We start from the raw sequence: 20,635 nt of genomic DNA on the forward strand, positions 1-20,635 counted from the left end.
CTAATAAAGGCTTTTCCTCCCTCGCTGCTGATTAGCTGCAGAAATACAGTCGCGGCAATTGTTGAACGGCTGTTTGGTTTCTTGACGCACAGAGGAAAGTATTTGAGAATCATTTTTCAATTACATGCTGTACTGAGAGGAAGGGTTGTTGAAATAACTAAAAACATACAAAAAAAACCTCATTGAACAGTGTGGATTGAAACAAAGGGAATTTAAATAACTGGAAACTGGTAGGTTCCTATATATTAAGAAAAAACAAACAAACAAACAGATATTGTTTTCCATGCATCATGTGGCTAATTACCAGGAATAACCGCCATATCTAAGCAGTTTTTCATCAACTTGACTTGTTGGTTTATGTGAGTTCTCCCAACTGAGAAGTGGGGAATTTCCCAAGAAATAAACTAAAACAAAAGCTCTGGGCCAAAGAAGCACAATCTTTAACATGTAGGCAAGAATGTCAGTGGAAGAAGAGACCGTTTTTACAATAGACACTTTTTAGCTCACTGTAGAAGCATCCATAATTATTCACTTACATCCATTTGCAGGGGGCTCGGCAGCCAGAGAAACGTTATGCCGCAATTTGTCTTCCCCTCTCTTTTTCTCTTACTGCCTTCTCCCCTACAAATCGTTAGTTTCACTTTTCATTAGGCTGGATCAATAAGGCGGATCAGTCGCTGGTGGAGAGCACTGTGTGGCAGACACCCCCCTCCTCTCTCTCTTCTCTCTCTTTTTTACTCATTCCCTCTCTGTCACTGACTCCGGCTATCTCCTCGGCTATTCCTCCGGCGGAGGAGGCGGCGGCGGAAAAGCCCCAAAGGCCGGGAGAAGGAGTCGTGAGCCGCGGTCTGGACGAGCGCGACCCAATAAGGCGGAAATGGCAACACTGAGTGATAACCCAATAAAGTTTAATTAAGAGCCTGTAACCTCTCAAGCTTATGGTAATAATGGAATGGAGGCTGCATGGCGGAGGAAGGAAATTAAGAATGGAAATGTAAGGGTCTGTAGAAGTTCACTCATATTGGCATCCTGCACTGAGCGGGAAACATTATCAACGATTTAATTCCTTTTGATGATATGAAGTACCTCTGTTGTTCTCAGAATTCACCGTGGCTATGCTATCATGATTTAGATGAAAGAACGCTCAGACATCTGCCTTCATTTGTGTATTTACATGTGCATGGAAGCTGGAAAGTGAACAAAGACTCAAACTCAAAAACAGCATTGAATAAAAGGCAGAGATAACACTAATTTAGTCTGAATATTTCAGACATATAAACCAATAAAACATGAGCAAAAACCAGCTTTTGCGATGTTTACATTGGGCCTCTAGCGTTAAAAAAAAAAAAAAAAAAAAAACTAGCACGGGACATTTAAAAACAAACCACAAAGTGAGAAGCCAGAAGCCAGGGATTGTTTGCCAGTTGGACAGGCTTGGCAAAAACACTATGGTATTGTTTGGAGTCTGTGTGTTTATGGCCAACTTACCCAGCACAGTGAGACGGGCAGGGCGGGACCTCATGGCAGCCTGGACCGCCTGGCACTCAAACACAGAGTCGTCCATCAGTTCGACATGCTGGATGCGCAGATGATACTCCCCTGAACTGTGGTCGCCGATCACGGTGTAACGAGGGTAGCCTGCGATGGAAATGCATTTGTTGAGTTTTACAGCAAAAAAGCCTGTTCGGTCGGCTGAAGAGAGAAGGTAAATTCACTGTCAGCCCTGTCAGGTGAAAGTATACGATTCATCTGCAAAGTATCACGCTTCATCAAAGAAATGAAGAAAGCACGCATTGCTTCAGCATTAATGAATGGACGTTTCTGTTAACTAGCAACTTATTCATTTTAATTGAACTGCAAAAGCGAATGAATGGAAAAGAAGAAAGTTGGAAACACATTACTTGGTGAGTGAAAGTGGCTTGACGGTTCATTTGTTAATGTATACACAATACATTTTTATACATGCTTTTATAGCTCTTCAGGCAGTGGTAATGAGATGCTGTGGAGGTTGCTGCATTCTGGAGAATGTTTTACTGCAACCGTAAACAGGAGCTGCTCAAGTTTGACTTGTTTCAGCATTGCCCTGTGAAATGATTTATAGTTTAATAATGTAAGAAAGCAGTGCAATATCCAAGAGACCTGGGCATTTTACACAAGTCAAGCAAGATGCTTTAAAAGATATCCCCTCTACTATTATCTGAATATGCATTGTGAGTGTGTTGCAGAGTACAGCCCTCCATGGGGGCGAATAAGCAGGAAGAAGAATGTGTTTAACCAGGAAGCTCTGCGGAGTATTTCACATGCTTCTGGAATTGCACATCTCTGAAGATCCCTTTTCATCCTTCCTTCACTCCGTCTTTTGTAATTATTATGGATACAGTATGTGGAATAAAACAAGAATGTCTCTTCATAAAAATTCTACTTAAGAAATATGAAGAATGTCTCGTGGAGAATTGCTTTTTCTCCACCAGTTCTTACGTAATTCATTGATCAGTGATGAAACCAGAAGATTGGATGGGAGAGCTTTACAGGGGAACAAGGCCAGACTTTTAATAAAGCTTTGGTCCAACTTTGTGCTTTGTAAAAGAAAACTTCACACTTTAGACTTACACACTTGTCATTTTCTTTTTTCTGAAAAGGTCTATTAGTACCCATCCAACCGTTGGGTTATCGCCAAAAAAATGTTGGGAAGTGAAATATTGATTTCTCAGTAACAGCTAGCGAATGAGTCATTTTCACTTCAGAGATTCCCCAAAAATTGGAGTCTTTGACTGTAAAAGGGTTTACAGTCTGATTATATGTTTTAGCACCCAAAAGGAACAGACTGCACAGACTTGTAACAGCTTTTAAGTCCTTGAATTTGTCTACTGCAAAAAAACCCATCATATGCTCAAAGTCCAATTACTGACTGTTGCTTCATTGAATCCAGTAGCCTTTAATAGAGCATGAAGTGGGCCTCATTATATGCTGGTGGGGTGAGTTACAGCCGATTAAGCCACTCTCTGCAATTTATCCTCCTACATGTAGCCTTTAATCTTAGGCGTCTATACAGTTAAAGGGATGAAGGACAAAAGATAGCCCAAACATAAACAGAATCTGTTAAAAAAAAAAAAAAAAACTAAACTGTCAGATAGCAGACTTTCATGCATCTCTAAAGTAAGAGTTATTACTTGCAAAAAGAAAAGAAAAAACTCGTTAAAGATATGTTGAAACGTTTGGACTATCAGACAAAATGTAATGCAAGTACGAAAGGGTTAGCTAAAAAAACACGTCTGGCAGTGTCCATTAGTGACATTAATAACCACTGATTAAAAATCAGCTTTCTGCTTTTTCATGCTCAGAATAAAGCCTAAAACTCAAGATGCACCATTATGTATAGAAGGTCACCCAGAGAGCCATTTCGCTTCAGTTTTATGCCCACTGATGAGATTCAAAGCAATAATACCATTCCAGATCACAAGGGTAATGGTCATTGCACAAATGTGAATAATATGACCTTGAGTTGATTCCAGTCGATGTAATTGGTGCTTTGCTGTACCTACCACAGAAATAAGATGTACTTAATATGCTTCCTGTTTTGCTTGTCTCGATTGTCTCAAGGTATAAGCCATGTTAATTTCTGTTGCGCAAACACACGGTCCTGCCAGTTATCTCATCTGTACCTCCGGCACGCTAAGAATAATTTTGCTGTGTGTGGACATGGCGCCGTTCCAGTTTCTTCTCTGTACTGTAGCAGGAAGACATATTTGCATTCGCGGTTGATAGTAAATGATAAGGATCTTATAATCTCGTTCCCAAAGAATATGAACACAGTGTAATGTGTTTGTGTCACCTTATAAGCACCTTGATCATGCATTTTGTCAATATGATTGAAATTATACTGGCACACATGAAGACTGATCACCCCCTCTGCATGTGACGTGTACCTATAAAGGACCATTGATCTTAGATCTCAGCGAATTTCAAAGACACAATGTGTTACCCAAAGCAAACAATGTAAAATAGGCCCATTAAGGAGTAATGAATCCATCAGAGGGGGAATGGATTTGTCTTCAGGCTGAATCGATGGCTTACGTGCGTGTGTGTGTGTGTGTGTGTGTGTGTGTGTGTGTGTGTGGCTGTACGGACACTTGAGGCGTGGCCTAGTGATTTATAGCGTTCACCTAGAACACGTTTCACACAGTGTAACCACCGGAGGATAGAAACAGGTTTGCTGCTGCTGCGAACAGGTCCCCAGTGTTCAATTTGCTCTTGTGAGAAGTTGGAGTGACACATGCTTTTCTTCTAAAGGTCTGTTTAGGACTTCACTCTCCTCCTATATCCATAATCAGCAGGCACAAAGTGTACAAACACACAGTCCCTCTCCTCGCTCCGCCAGCACACTGGGAGAATTCACTTATAGCTGCTCCCACTATTGTCCCCCATCACGTGTAGGAGATACATTCAGCATCATGCATATTCATGACATTGATTGGTATGTCGAGCCGCTGTGGGGCTACTTTATTTTTCTTTAATTAGAGTGGAAAAGCGTGACACAAAAGGGAATGAAGAGGAAATTCAGGGACAGATAGGAATCATTGGCTTTTGTGCCGCGATTTCTTGTGCTGAATGGTGAAAGAGTTCTCTCAGTTTAATCACTGCTCCCGTGAATGGAAACAGGTCCCAGGCGGAGCACGCTGCCAACGCAGCTTCTTTCTATGAATAGCCGAGCAAACCTATATTATTGAAATGCTCCATGCAACATTTGATTCGTCGCACTTTTTATGTATACAGCTGCCACTTTTCTCTCATTGTGTACATCATGCGGTGATGTACCGTCACTCCTTCTTTTTTTTCTTTTTTTTCTTCGGCTGCACGCATTGCTTGTTTAGGTAGGCAGGGGTGATAAAAAAGGACAGCTGTGGAGCGCTTTGGTTTGAGAAAGTGTCATCTGTCTCAATGGAAGGCACTCAGCCCCTGTCCGCATCATACCGTTGATTCCAGCTACCCATCTCCTCGAGGCAGGCAGCGATTTCTCTTCATACAAAAACCCCGTGCATTTTTAACACTTCAACTCTCCGTCTCAGGCCTCACTATTCATTCAGATAACGACGGGAGGATGTTTGTGGAGAGAGACGAGATTACGGCATCCTGCCCGTGACTATTAAGCTCTTCACAGATGTGCTGTTAAAGTGGGGTCTACTGCAGCTCCGTTCGGTGTGGTGACCCAACATTCTCTCCCTTTTCTCCTTCTGCTCATGCCTCTGACTTTGAACACTGCCGCATTGAGATTTCATCTCGATCATCTTGTCTTGTTAAATCAATAATAAAAAAAAAGAAGACAAACATCTCCGCTAAACTCTGACCCCTAACAAAATTGTGCTCCCTCTTCCTCTATCTCTCTGTTTTTTTTTTTTTTTCTATCTCAAGCAATCATAAGTACTCTCCCTGACTGCCTCCTATTTCTCCCAAAGAGACCTTAAGACTGGAGGACTATTGTTTACAGCTACCTCTCTGCTTCTCCAGGGCCTGATAAGGACCTATAGAGGGAATGGGACGGCTTTACTGGGGTTCTGTCAGCCGCCGAGGTTTAATTACAGGCCACCGTCGTGGCGAGGAAGACCTCTAAAAGCTTTTGCTAAAGGTCAGAAGGTAGAAGACCTCAAATCTCAAGTCCAATATATATTTAGTTGTTTGAGATCAGAAGAAGCATGTATGTTTTGAAAAGGGCTTGACATTGTGTGATTCTCCTTTAAATTGAAATTAATTCAAGACAGTTCAGGGGCCAGAGCAGAGGAAGGTGAGGGACATTAAAGAGATTCAAAGGAAATACTTTTGCTTGTATGCAACAATGTCTAGCCATGAAGGTGAGCTGTATATGAGTTCAGACAGATCTCTGTTTTGGGAGAACTTAATGATCATTTCAATAAACAGATAGCGCCTTTTCCCAATTCAATGACTCAATGCTTATTCGGAGGACTGATATGTTTCTTTGAAAAACATCAAGGTCATGAATATACATAAAGTGTCAATGGGTGGAACAACAGGCCACTAAATGACAGTGCTGTAGTCACTTTTACCCCAAATTAAACAATTAAGACAATTATGCATGAGGTGCGGTGTAATTAGAGGATGCCAACTACTCTTCAAAAGCCATTTAGCAGCCTGAAGCACCAGAGAAAGACCAGAGCAGCCACTGATGTTGTATTTCACTGGGATGTTTGTGTCTCTCTGGTTTGTGCTTAACACAAAGTGTGAGAGACTGAAGTCAGTCTGAAACATAAAGGCAGAAAACAATATTTCACTGCTGTTTGGTCTTATTCAGTAACATTATTATTACACTTGCACCAGTCCTCTTTTTAACAATCTATTATGAAAACGCCTTTATCTGACTGTTGAGAGATATATTTGGAAGAGCAGTAGTCTGTTGATATGTGAGGACCGGATGACAATAAGCATCCGTTCTAATCTGACAGTTGCATAATGTGTTGTGTTTAATGTGGGAAAACAAAACGTGACGGGGGACTGCAGGATGACATTTTTAAAAAATCGAGAGCACTGTTTCTTACCAGAGAGGTCTCTCCCGACTCCCAGTGCCAGGCCGTCTTTGATCCACAGGACGACGCCTTGGTACCCGGGGATGGAGCACGGTAACGTCACGGGCTGACCTGCCACCACCACCAGGTCCTGAGGCTGCTGGGAAAACATGGCTTCCACCCCTGAAGAGACAAGAAACAAGGAAATGGTTAGATCTGAATGTTTCAACTCAGTATCATTATTTTAGCGTGACACAGACAGGAAGACGTGGAAAACTGAAGATGAAAGAGAATCATAAGTGAAATTATGCCAACTCCTGCTTTCAGTGTCTCCAGCGCTGAATGAGAGTAACAATGGGTGAAGAGCACTATGGGCTTATTTTCACCAATTTCACTCAAACCTCTTGTCAAACTCACATTAAAAGAACCCAAAAGGTCTATGTACAAATGTGGCACAGTATTTTACTATTCATGATATGGAGACGAGATACTGTACACGCACCGTAGGTGTCGGTGGCGCGCCGGGATGGAAGCACAGGCTACGAGACAGCCGTCACCACTCGGCTCGGTTCATTTATGAGGGATGTCGCCGTACAGATGGGCCGGGGCCGTACACACCGCAGCAGATAACACGAGTCTGTCTGCCAACACGGCTACAGCGGCATACATTAAGTCGAGCTCACACCCATGTAGTCCAACTGTGCAACCGCTATTAGCCGCACTCCTCCACCGCGCGCTCGGGCGGAAAGTGGTGTGCAGCGAACTCCATTAGAAACAGAGGGTGCGTCGACGGGGAGGGGGTACGGTAAGAGGAGTGCGTGAATGTGTTTGTGTGCGGGGAAGAGCCGGTGATCAGGATGGAGGGTACAGAGTGGTACTGACGTGGAGTCGGCAGCACTGGCAGCCTGCCTATCAACTAAAGCCTACACAGACAGATATGCATTGGTACAAGCAGCGGGCGCAGACACACAGCGAGCATGAATCACAGCAAAGGTTTAAAAGTGTGACTTGCTCTTTCACACTTTGCCGAGACAGCTTGGTTCACAGATATTTTGTATTTGGCAACTGCTAAGTTCAGTTGTTAACCTTTTTTTTCTCAATCGACTTAACCGCCTTTCTCCTGAGGACATGCACCAACAGGCGATCAAGTTCCACGCACCCATTTACGTTTACACAATTTTTCATCTTAATTGTATGCATTGAAAAAAAAAAAAACTGATGTAGTAGCAGCATAATGAAAATCACATCAACAGAGCAAAGGCTGATTACAAAGGCATGTTCATACCTCACACTTTTGTCGTCTGAATGTCACTGCTTCACTGTGCGCTTCATTTTGTATTCAAAGATCGTTTCTTAACACTTTCAAACCACAAACAAAGCAAAGATTGTTGTCATGCACTAAAAAGTGATTTCGCTGGAGTTGGAGAATGACGTTCGAATCTGAGCGTCTTTTCATACAGCTCTGAGCTCAATTGGATTTGATGGATAACTTGTTAAAATATATAAGCCAGCGGTTCTCAAATTAATTCATGCCCTGTCTTCTCTGAGCACGGCGAGGATGCAGCACACAGCGAGCGACACGCAAGTCTGTATACTGCCTCATTTCCATGTACATTTATCACTAAACCTACTTCAAGAGGAAAGAAAATAATGTGTTTCTTCTCGGAGCATTGAGTAGGTTTTTCATCATCTCGAGGCTCAACACCTTTTTCTTGGCTAACTAGGCATTTCGAATATGTGCGCGTTCGCCGCAGCTGACGACGGCTCAGACAGACTTTATCTCGCCATATGTATTGCCCTTCAAAGCTAGACAGCTTTGTTCAGCCCTGACTGTGTTCCCACGTGCTTATCTCAGCTGTGCTCCGTTACCCAGCCAGGACGCAGATGAAGCGCCGGCGTATAGACGGCGATTCAACTGATCTATTGTCTTGTTCACAGAAAACACTATAAACACCAGGGAGCCCCGCATCTGCTCACTCATGACTGATATTATCAAACAGTTCAGACTGTGCTGTAATTGTTTCAACATTTTAAGGAATCTCTCTGCTGGTAGGTCACATGCCTGTGTCTTTCCTGCACACACCTACATGCCACCTTTTGCTTTTCATCTTTGAACATATTGAGAAAAGGGACAATTTGATGCTGTGGCACATTTCCAGCTTGTTTCAAGCACAGAGGATTTATTTATTATTTATTATTATAAAGTAGGACTTTACAGGATCCATTTAGTCTTTAGGTTTGGTCAACAAAGGTGTGAGCTTCCCAACAACCATTGCAGACATATGCTGTTTGTGTTTTTATTTTTACAGATTGGATTGTTTCATTGTAGTGATAGAAGCATCCGCCGACTGTACTGAATCTGTCTACCTTATCCTGCCTCTTAAATAAAACACAGTGATCGACAGCCGTCCCTGAAACTGTCCCAGTCTATCTGGGACAACAGACACATATTTTTTTAAGGTGGAGACCTTGAGATTTGTTGTTCTGGTGCTTTACCTTCAGTCTGAGGCCATGGAAGCAGCCCTGACCTTCTAAACCTTGCAAAATTATATCAATTCCAAATCTACTTTTGTTTCCTTTGAGTGAAGAGAATGCAGACTTGATTTTAACCATTGGATGATGATGAATTTGTCAATTCTCAAGGTAGATTTGTAGAATGAATATACTGAAACCATTGACAGACTCTTTCTTTTTTTTTTTTTTTCAAAGGAATTACTTCTTTTTATGCCAACTTTAACCTTATTGATTCCCAATTTGGTATAATAAGCTATTACTGTTCAATTGAAATCGATTTCTATGAATCTAACTTTCGTAAACCCCCCCCCGTGTTGCGGTCCATCACACCATAGAACTAGGAGGGTAGATGTGGGAAAAAAGCTAAATTTCAGCATAATGGCCGTTTACGCTCGCACAGAGCTCTGGGACAAAACTTCTTCATTTTACAGGGAGCCCCGCCTCCCCACCAGACACGACGCGTCGCGTCTGGTGGGGAGGCGGCTTTTGGCCCCGCGTTGTTCAGCGTCGGACCTCAGAATTGACACGCGTTCAGCTTCTCGCATTGACGCGCTTTTTGACGCAAAATCGCGTTCGGTGTGAACGTAGCTTTACAAGTAAAACATGGCAACACAGTTGAGAAGTAAATAACTTTCAGTAATTCATTGTATGCAGCTTGTGATGATGAATGGATTATTCACCTCACCTATTCACGACAAATCTCTATTAAGAGCAGACTATTAAGACTAATAAGAGGCTAGAAGACTTTTCCTGTGAGATTTTGATCCTTCAACAAGTGGCAACCGGCTTTGACCCTTGAGCCTCAATTGCTCTGTGTAACACTGAAGGAAGATCGAGGAAAAAGGGATAGATATATAGTGTGAATGTGTGAATTGTTCAAGGTAACTTGAATTCCTCTTCATAGAAAACCATATTAAAAGAGTTTTTTTTTTTTTTTTTCTTTTAGTCCTGTGATTTAGTAAATTATTTATTGGGCACCTTCTCATTGGGATGTTTTGACCTCAGAAACATAAAGGAGCTATAACTTTATGGCAGCGGGAGTCTAAAATATGAGTTTAAACCTCAGAAAGCCTATTGACCCAAAGCAGAACATGTATGGCTGAATGGCTTTACTGCTGTGAAGCCAAATGAATGTGTAAATAATGACCAACCAACAACAGCAACACTGTCAAATTAGAATTTCATTTGATCACACCTCAGATCACGAGAGGGTTTTCAGTGATATAATGCTTACATTAAAATGATGAGAATTATTGTGACCTTGTATGAAACTTTGAACATAGCAGACATTTGAAGCTTGCACGTATTTTTGCTAGTAGGAATCCGGAATCATGTTGATGGCAGTTGAAAACGTGATGCCTGCATTTGCCAATAAATGTACCTCAGTCGTGATGTAGTTGTAGAAAAAGTGGCGACACGTGCACACAAACAGTGGGGTTCGTGTCAAGGTGGTATCTTCCATTCATCCATTTGTATAACAAATACCTCTGCCAAATTGGTCAGCACAGTTTTGGAAGAAGAAAAAAAAAATACACCATGTAATCTACCCAGTCTCTTTTCAGGATAAGGCATGGCGCACAACAGAATGAAGACAATCTGCCTTCTCACATATTCATGGAACATATTTTCATAACTGAAAAGAACAATTAGGAACCAAGGACCCGGCTTCAGCCTTCATCACTGACAGTAATAGGAGGGGTGGAGGGTGATTGTGCTCAGGTGCCGGAACTAGAGCCAGACATTAATAATGCTGTATAAAGTGTCCTAATAGGGCTTGCTAGAGAGCTCAGTTAAATATATAAATAAAATTAAAATGGAAAACAGTCTAGACATGCCAATTTGCTGCGAGTCAAATGGGCCTTGACTTTGAGGGTGAGGCTCTGTAAATACGTGGGCAAACAGAGCAAAAAACAGACACCTTGTTTCTGTCACTAGAGACATCAGACAGCCCTGTGGGTTCCTCTTACTCAGCAACAGCCAAAACCTTTTCCTATGAATAGATTGTCAGAAACAAAGAGGCAGAAGGAGAGAAAGTTAACTACTGAGTGCGTTTTCAGATATTGTCTGAAAAGATTAGCGGCGGCAGCAAAGAAGTGTTTGAGTTCAGCTCTTTGGATTTGCAGAATTGGGTATTGTGTTTCTGCTCAAATCTTGCCCAAGAGTTTATCCACTTATTACTTAAAAACTACCTTCATTTAAAGGCACTGCTGGTTTGTCGGCTGTTTTAAAGATGCAGAGAACATCTTCAAGGATTAGAGGCGATTGTTTCTACAGCTTCAGAACCTTCACAGTCAAACATTTGTTGACTTTGTTTTAGAATGTACAAACTAAAGTGAAAAACAGGACATTTGTATACGGAGGTTTTTCCATATACACGTAGGTGCTGGAAGTAGATGTTTATGTGCATCAAATCACAGAAAATGATTCATGCAGGTATGACTGAATGACCACGATTTAAAGTGAGAACGTAGATCTCTAATAAGGACAGCACGGTTGTGTCAAAACAAGCAGATAGTTTAAAAATATGCGAGAGTCGCACTGATAATGCAGACCAACACTTTGCATTGCCTAATGTTGTCATTTCACTTCAGATAATTTGTTTACCATTGGACGGCGGCTGCATTTCCACACACTCCAGCACTATTTTCCCCTCAGTACTAACTGCCCCCAATTTCATCGCTCTTTGCCAATCAGGCCTGGAAATTACCATTACGGACACACATCCAGCCCACTTCAGAGAAATAATCAGCGTGCTTTCTGTGCGGCATGTGGCCACACAGCACCAAAGCTTAGTCCAAGATCATTATCAAAAACTATTACCCCTCTGGCCTGGGCATTTCATACTTGCAATTTCAAAGCACAGGAGAGCTTTAGAAAGGGAAGGCAATTGAGTTGCTATGTGTTGTTATTTAGTAGCCAATGAATGGAGTTTCTATTTTTTATGACATTTATGTTACTAATTCTCAGTGTTATATAGGTGCTGTTTTTTTTCTTGCTTGTTGAATGTGTGACGTGTGACGTTCAGGTTTAAATCAAGGTGTTTTTATCAACTACTGCAATCATTGGCTGAGTCAAAAAAGAAAAAAGACATACTGTACCCACAAAGGATCCAGCGTGTGAACCAGAGAACATGCATCTTACAGGAGACAGCCACGTGAAGTGTAGCGCCCTATCAATTTACAGCGCTGACCGTCGGTAAACGTCCATCCATCTTTCATGACGCTTTATATTCTGGAGTCAAACCCAGCTGACTGTGGGTAAAAAGGCAGCACGTCACACACATGCTCAGTCAATTTGGCTCTGGTGGACTGTGAGGGATAAACAGAGCCAACTCTCACAGGTTGAACATGCAAACTCCATACAGAGAGCTCACCAAGCCTGACATTGAACCAGGGATCTTCTCCTTTCAGTAGTGTCAGTAGACTGCTAACCACTTCTCCGCCACACAGCCCCTGATCTTTGCAAACCTCTGTGAATGATTTATCAACATTTATATATATATATATATATATATAAAGAAAGGCTTCTGTGGTGTTTGGTTCAATATAAACACGAATCCACTGATTATGGATTATCTTCTCCAGATCTTTACCAAGTAACACTTGCAAATTGCAATACATCTCCAAGTATTTCCCCAACTGTTTTGTTCAACACAGAGCCCTGCAATATTGCTCTACTGGCCATCGTTTTTGCATTTAAATTTTTTTTTTCCGCTACAATTCATTTCATTTGACAGTGTTGCTGAAGAATGACTTACGTCCCTCCTGTCAGTTATAAGACTCCGTTTTCGTGCTTGTGAGATTTTTTTTTAGACAAGAGAGGTATTCTGCAAAAGGTCTCAAATAAGATTTTGATGAATATGAAAAAAAAAGTGCAATTTCAGAAGTGTTAACGGGACATTACTGTGAATGTGTGATCGAAACTTGGCAGCAAAAAAAGGCAACTAATTACTCGACATAGCAGCAGTAAATCAAGTTCAATCAGCAATGATTTCTAATTTATTCCCAGTAAAAATTAAAAAGTCCACCTATAATTCTGATTGGCTTTAAATGGTCTGTTGCTTACCTGAGTACTAACTGAGTGTGTGGTATTGGGATGGTTTTTACAGATATTTGAAGCTCTGGATTTTTCGAGAGCATCATCTGACATGCACATTACACCCAAACACATGACAAGGCTAATGCGCCACACAGATTCAAGATGCACGCAGGAGAGACTTTGTCACAGCTAACCAGGCTGGATGTTAAGCTGAGGGCACACAGACACTAATTCTGCAGGTGAAAGTGACTGAAAGTGAATAGTTTATCTCTCTTGACTGAAGTAAAACTCTCTGACTACATGAATGGTACAGTTTGCAGATACACAAAAATCGGTTCCCGCCAACAGTGAATGCCTGGAAGATGGTTTAAGTACAATACACAGGTTATCCTTTTTTCATAAACTCAAACTATTCTGACAGAAAATTGCATTCTACCATCTTTTTTTTCCTTCAAAAACTTGAAATCACACGACAATGTGAAGAAACGTCTGCCTTCAGAGAGAGGAAGAACAGCAGGAATGACAAGGCTTAACATTTTCCCCATAGTATTTATCATAAGTCTGTTCTGGGTGGTACAGTGGTATTCGCTGTAATAATAGGATTTTCTTCTTCTTCTCTCTCTCTCTCTTTTTTTTTTTTTGTCAGATGCAGGAATTCAAAAACTTCCAGAAGCTTTCATCAAGGTTTTAACACAGCGGCAGAAAGCGTTGCAGTATTTCTCAAAGCAGTTGTGCTTTTGTTACACAGGCTACTTCATTAATATAAAAATGTAATCCCTAAGTCGCAGCTGTCAGTGTTACAACAATAGTAACCAATGATGAATATTTCATAAAGCTTTATCAAGCCCATTAGAGGAGACATGTATTACTATCTATCTGTCTTCCTCATCAGTGTGTTCAAATCCTTTTTTTTTTTTTCTCCCTGCCTGTCCACTTGTAAAACAAACGCTGTATACAGACTGATAATACGCCAAGCCTATCTTCGCCTTTGATGCCTGCCATTATGAGTAAATTTTGTCTGTGGGAATGCAAATTCATGAAGCAGGGAAGATAAACATCAGCGCTGCCGGAAGACACTGCATTTATGCCCCCCCTCGCACTGTGCATTAGTGGAGCATGACAGTCGCCAAGGCACAATCAAGACAGATCGCCTCCGATGATGACTTCTAAAAATTACAAATGGCAATGGCGAGAAGGCCTCGCAGGCACTCGCTTTATCATCGGCTACACAGCCAGAAGAAGCGAGATTTCATGGACATCAGAAGCCGGAGAACCAGAGGGGAGTGTTGGAGGGTGAGCACAAAGGGTTTATTAAATCTCTTTAGGCTGCATCTTTTTACGGCTGTTTGCACCTCTAATACAGTGCAGTGCAAAGGTCATTTAACTACCACGAGCCATGGGTTACTCTTTTCTTTTTTTTCTTTTTTTTCTGCTGGAGAAAACAAACAGACCTGCTTCAGCATCTGTGTGATTGATGTAGAAATAGTTAGCTTTAGTGAAGGGTGAAAGTCTTCAAGGCCGCCGGTCTCCAAACACTCAGGTTATTCTAACATCCAACAATTCGCACAGAGTATTCGACCTCTTGGATGTATATGAAATTCTTTACATTTTGTATAAACAAGACCTAGTCTGACCAATGATTGTAATTACTGTTACAAAACAGAAACTCCTGTGGGCTGGTTTCCAAGGTAACTCCAGTTCAAAGAGAAGAGTTCAAATATTCTGGTTAGCATAAATGTGGCTGAGCGCCACGCAACCCTCCTCCCCTGACTGGTATTGATTAAAAAGTGTAGGGAAATGGAACGGCTACACTTTGCAAACCGGACCACTTTCTCTTTAGCGTACACTTTTTGCATAATAGGAAGCGGGGACATAAAAGAGATGCAAATGAGTGCGAGAGATGGAGATGAGATGGAGTTTGCGAGTTCAGATGGGCCTGATTGAGCAGGAAAGGTCCCTTCTGTTTCTCTATCCCACCATTATATGCTTTCTTTGTCCACCTCCCCTCCTTCATCGCATCCTGGCTCTTCAGCTCAAGACGGTCGTGATGTTGTCGAGTCGTTGAAACATGAAGACTGTTTACTAGAATGTATGGATATCAAAGCACTCGATGATTCACAAACAGAATATAGTGCATTTGTGTGGCGGAGGGACCTTGAAGGGTGCTCAAAGTGGGCCTGCATTGGGATTGATCATGTTCATTAAGGAATGATGAGCATTTGAAACAGACTCAGGTGGTTGATTTGATGGATGCGGCGCAGAGAAGGTCTCAGTCCAACGGGGCATATCGTCTCTTTTGAGTCAGAATCCCATTTTTCTATTACATGATATGTCACAAGCACAGCAAGTTGCATTAAACCGCCTTTTGTCCAGCCATAAGTCATATTTTGTTGGGCTGACAAGATAAAAGTGTACCTTGACTTGCAAGACTTGAAGCATTTTTGTCCCTTTGAGTGAGATTAAATCAAGAGACAGATCAAAGCCCTTGGAAAATGAAGCCAAAAGAGATGTATCTGTTCATCTGGCGGGTTCAGAACGGTGTCCACTTCAGCAGTAGGTTACGCTACAACTTCATTCTTATAGTCATTATTAATTAGTCTGTATTAGTCTAGAGTATCATACTATATTTTATTCTATTTCTCCCTGAACTGTTGAAACATTTGAAGAACAAAATTATTTTCACGCTGCCTTTTTTTCCCATAACTTTATTTGAAGCATACTTTTTCTGTACTTGCGCTTAATAGTCATGTTATCGCTGGAATCAGTAGAACATTTTGCAGCACAAGTGTTGGAGAAAGACGTGGTCGGTTGTGCGCAAGAGGCTCCAGAAATAAGCAGCACTGACAGAAATATTTTGTCCAAGATAAGGTTTCACACAACAACAGCGAGGGCACTTTGAGTTGTTTACCCGTTTGAGCATCCCACTGAAATGCATGCCATATCCGTCAAAGTATCTCTTGTAAAGCAATGCCGTATATTTTCTCTCCACTCTGTTCCCCACGAGCCGCGGAACGCAGGCATCAACGTTTTGTTCTCTGTGAGGAAATATTGGTCTACATAAGACGGCATGTTAAGTCTGCTGGATGAACAAAGGTTCGGCATCGCTGTGTGAGATGTGGAGAGTAGGAAGAGATATGGGCTCAGCAGGTTTGCCATGGCTGATACAAATCTTTTAAGTACAAAAGACTATGAAACATTGTGCGAGGCTTGTGTAGAGCAAGGATGGTTAAAAAGATGTGGCTTCGCCAACAATCAAATTCTGTGATGACAAAAAAAAAAGATAAAAATTCGAGGAGGATGAGGGAATAAGCAGCGTGTTAGTGATCACAGCGCCTATTAGTAACTGAACAGGATATTTTTCAGTGGCATTGTTGTTTGAGCTTGCAAAAAATGCATTGCAGACAAAAAACGTACAATCTTTAGAAATAACTAACTTCAGCAATGCCACTTTTTTTTTTTTGTCAAAAGTATCTTATTCACTGCATCCTGAATCTTAACAATCATTGAGCTGACTTGAAATAATCTTCTAGCAAAAGGAAAGAAGCCTCATTAAAAGAGAGCGTTTCTCTGAGCTCTCTCTCTCTCTCTCTCTCTGACTCACAAGCCCCCGTTTGACATCCTCCAGACAGTGGAGACATCTATTTTCCTCTCATCGTCTTCAACTATTTGCTTCCCTTGGAGACAGCCTCATCTCATTCTTCTTTGCCGGCTGCTGTGACATTGAAAGAGACCCCTAATCAAAACATTTGTCTTTCTTTCAGCCTGCGCTCAGACCTGTGAATGAGAGCTGACACCAGAGGGAGACGTATTTGTCCCAATCAGGGCCTCATCTCTGTGTTACCGCCGGGCGAGTGTTTCATCTCGACAGGGCACTGATGAATCCGCCACTTAGCCTTGATTTGGAGGAGCGGCTCGCTACCGCCAAAGTGCCAGGTTAAATCACAACGTCAGTGGCTCAACCGCGGTCATTACAGGCAGCACGGGCGTGGTGCCTTTACCATAAATGCTCATAAATGTCGCAATAACGGTGCTTACTTTCTCTGTTGTCAAGTGGGCTGTAGGCACAACGCTGTGTGGCATGAAGATGGAAATGGTGTTCGAGAGAGACATGCAAATGAAAATTATCATCTTAAGCTGTCTGATCTGATCTTTGATTTTTTTTTCTTTTATGTAAAGGGGGGAAGGTCATCACATCCACACCAGACAGTGACCACACCACAAGATATCTTTACTTAAACTGAAGTGCTTGTGCCTTTGTGGTGTTATTAAGAAAAAAAAAAAGTGGCGCATGGCTGATGCAGCCACGCAAATAAGGAAGGTTAAGTGAAGGCAACTGCTCCACATGTCATTTTTAAGTGGAGGTGTTTCAAAAGGAGGAGTCAGATGAGGAAAATGGGAATCTAGAGTTCGCCCTCATTTTCAATACGTATTGTTAAAGTTCCAAAATAACAACGCAGAGATTAATCGCAGGTCTGCGTCTCAATGCCTTCCATACAAGCCTTTACTGGGAGTCTGCTTTTTTCCATTAGGGGATATTCGACTTAACCTCTATGCTTGGCAGGTTGTCAGATGTCAGCAGTGTTGCCCATTAGCACAGGTGATTGGGATGAGTGTAATACGCTTCAGATTAAACCAAATGCACGTTCGTTGCTGCAAGCCTCTTCTGCTACATTAGTGGGGGAAAAAAAAAGCTTTTAAGACAAGTAATGACAGACTCGCGCGCGTGTGTGTGTGTGTGTGGTGAGCAAGAGAGAGCAGAAGAAAAAGAGAGCAAGAAAGAAAGGGAACGCTGAGAGGAGGCTCCTGTTAGCTACAGTAGCTGTCAGACAGAGTGGAATGTTGTTACAAGACAAGGGGGGAGAGGAAGCTTTATCAAGGTGTGCAGGATAACACTGACAAGAGATAAGAGACCTGAGCAGGAACTACATTATGCCACACCTTCACTAAGAGGACTCTGTCAAGACAGAAGTAAAGAGATCCATTTCAGTGTGGGAGCCACCATAATACTTGACTGCAGAAAGCCATTACCTTTCAAGTATACACTCTACCTTTAAGTGCATATAAGGCATTAAGCAGACACTCTATCTTGTAATTTCATTTGGATTCCCAAAGCCTTTCTTTGAAATCTGCCCTTAAACGGACGAAAACATTATTTCCAGAAAGCTCCAGGCTATGTCTTGAAAGCGCTGGGGGAGAGCAGAAAGCTGTAGTGTGTTTGGAAGTGGGAAATCCCGCTTTTATAAGAGGTGTGGCTTTTACAATGAGAACCTCGGACGAGACGATTGTCTGCAAAGTCTGTTCGTCATGCTTCGGGCTCGAGTTAGAGAGCTCAACGTTGTGTCCTAGAGCGTCCTCTACCAGTCCGTGTACTTCTCTGGCAATTTATCACCGAGCCCCAAGTGGCACCGCAAAACGTCTCCCTTTGGACTTACTTCCACACTGCCACCTCATACACAACACCCTTTCCATGAAAATCTCTCAATCAAAGCTTCATTTGCATTTCAAAGTAGCACTTTACAGCCATGGCGAGGACATAAAATCACATCTGCCTTCAAATAAATAAATGGGAATTCAAAATGGTATAAAAAATGATATAAAAGCAAGAGCTGGCAGAAAACTAAGCTTGTCATATTTTATGTCATTTACAGTACATTAGCAAATGCCATAAAAGTGCACAGCTGCGCGAGATGCAGTAGTCACTGGATTTAGGGGACTTAAGGCAGTAATATAAATGTGAGGGTAATGATAGAAAAAGGTTTGCCAGAAACTTAGCGGGCAAAAAGCCTGCAAACTAATTGCGAATGCCTGCTTTTACTTTTAGTAATGCTAAAAATCATGTAATATTCTAAACAGAATTCAAAAGAAGCCGCTATAAATCAAAGACACTACTTCTTAATTGTAAAATTGTCTCCTCTTGACTGTTGTCCATTTCAGGGCGGAGTGGACTGTAGCGATCGGTCTTTACTGCGGAATCAGAGAGCAGCGTTGGGCCTCCAGCGGATCACAGGAGAGGGTTGATGCTGGAGCGCAGGTAGCTCTCATCTCAGGTTACCGTCTCCCAGCGCTCCTGGCCTCCCCCGGGGCACTTTGCCACATCCAAGTCAGCATCCTGGTTATAAGACGGTAAAGCCTAAAGAAAACTTTTTTTTTCCTTTCTCTTTTTTTAATTTTACCCGACTCCTTTATTCCATACCTCTTGAACTTTCTTACGCTGGGAGCTGCGCCTGGGGTTATAATTCTGCTCCCAGTGGTGAAGGTGTTTTGAACCCCCACACGCTCCTCCCATTGCTACCTCTAAAACCCCCCACCTGGCACTGCCTCAGCTTTTTTAGTTGTTCCCGTTTCTCTAATTTGACGTCTGCTTTTGCTTTTTGCCAGTTGTTATTTTCTGCTCAGGCGTGTGATTTTTTTTTTTTTTTTTAAGAAATACAGCTGAATTTCTGTTTTTGGAGAAGACGGGGAAAAAAAAAAGTAAATCAACAAGGCGCCCTCACTCCTCACAACATTGCCTCCTCCACACTTTTAACTCAGCTGGGTGTTGATTTGACTAATGAGTCTGACAAGGTTTTACAAAGAGATGCCCCCACCATGAAGTGTTTACAGGGGAAGCTGAGCTGTTTAAGAGTAGAGGCCAGGCATTAGTGTTTTTTTTTTTCTCTCTCTTTTTCTTTTTTTCACCGTGTAGCGTTCACCTGCTGGCTTAACGAGCATTGAAGAAGCAGGTAGCTAAATAGTTTCCTTCACACTTTGTATCTCATTAACGCTACGGGGAAAAAAAAGTCACTTAACTGCCAATGCCTTTAACTCACAATTTAGCCGCACAAAGGGGGAAAAAAAAACATACAATACTGAGTAGATAAAGAGTGAAAGAAAAGATTTGAATGGACATTTCGAGAGGGGGGAAGTATCCTGAGCTGCCTTCGTCTAAATGACAGCTCAGTGATAGTCTAGGGCGTAACAGCTAGAATACCAGGCATTAAAAGGGGCCATAAAAACCGTGCCATATACCATAGAGTCCTCTCCAGAGGCAAGCTATACCTCATTATATCAAATGATCTTCCATCGAAACCTGTTCATGATTGGGGTTCGGCCCTCGCCACCTCTCCACTCAGCGTGTGAAGCTATCGGCTTGTGGAGGCATATCTTAAACTGCTCTAAGTGGCGATGACATGGCTACTAAACCAATTAGACAGCCTCTCAACAGTCACAGTCCTCCTCTGCAGTTTTTACTGAGCACTTACAGGCTCTTCTGCACTTGCTTTTTTGCCTGGTCACTGAACTGCCTTCATGACTCCAGCACTCGTGGAGCTACCCTTGGATATTACCCTTGACTGCCGTCGCCTAGGTTGTCAGAGCTTTCGTCCTAACTGCCGGGCAGAGTGCCAGTTGCAAGCTGGGGGGAAAAAAAAAAGAAAAAGAAAAAGAAAAAAATCTGCGAGGCTCTCACACATATGCACACACGCACACGAGCATATGACCACCTTCAAACGTACGCACGGTCATAGACTTTTAGAAATATGGACGTGCATGCATGGAGAAATGGCGTACTGCTTTGGTAGACACTAATG

General features: G+C 42.2%; 1 protein-coding gene across 1 annotated transcript in view; it reads right to left on the minus strand.

The window, feature by feature from the left end:
• The window catches only part of kirrel3b (kirre like nephrin family adhesion molecule 3b), a 153,103-nt gene that overhangs the window by 55,472 nt on the left and 76,996 nt on the right, over nt 1-20,635 (minus strand). Inside the window, 2 exon segments of the mRNA XM_030108946.1 lie at nt 1,489-1,638; nt 6,549-6,698. Coding sequence (XP_029964806.1) covers nt 1,489-1,638; nt 6,549-6,698 — 300 coding nt within the window.

This window comes from Salarias fasciatus, chromosome 14, assembly GCF_902148845.1.
Source record: "Salarias fasciatus chromosome 14, fSalaFa1.1, whole genome shotgun sequence".
NCBI classification, from domain to species: Eukaryota; Metazoa; Chordata; class Actinopteri; order Blenniiformes; family Blenniidae; genus Salarias; species Salarias fasciatus.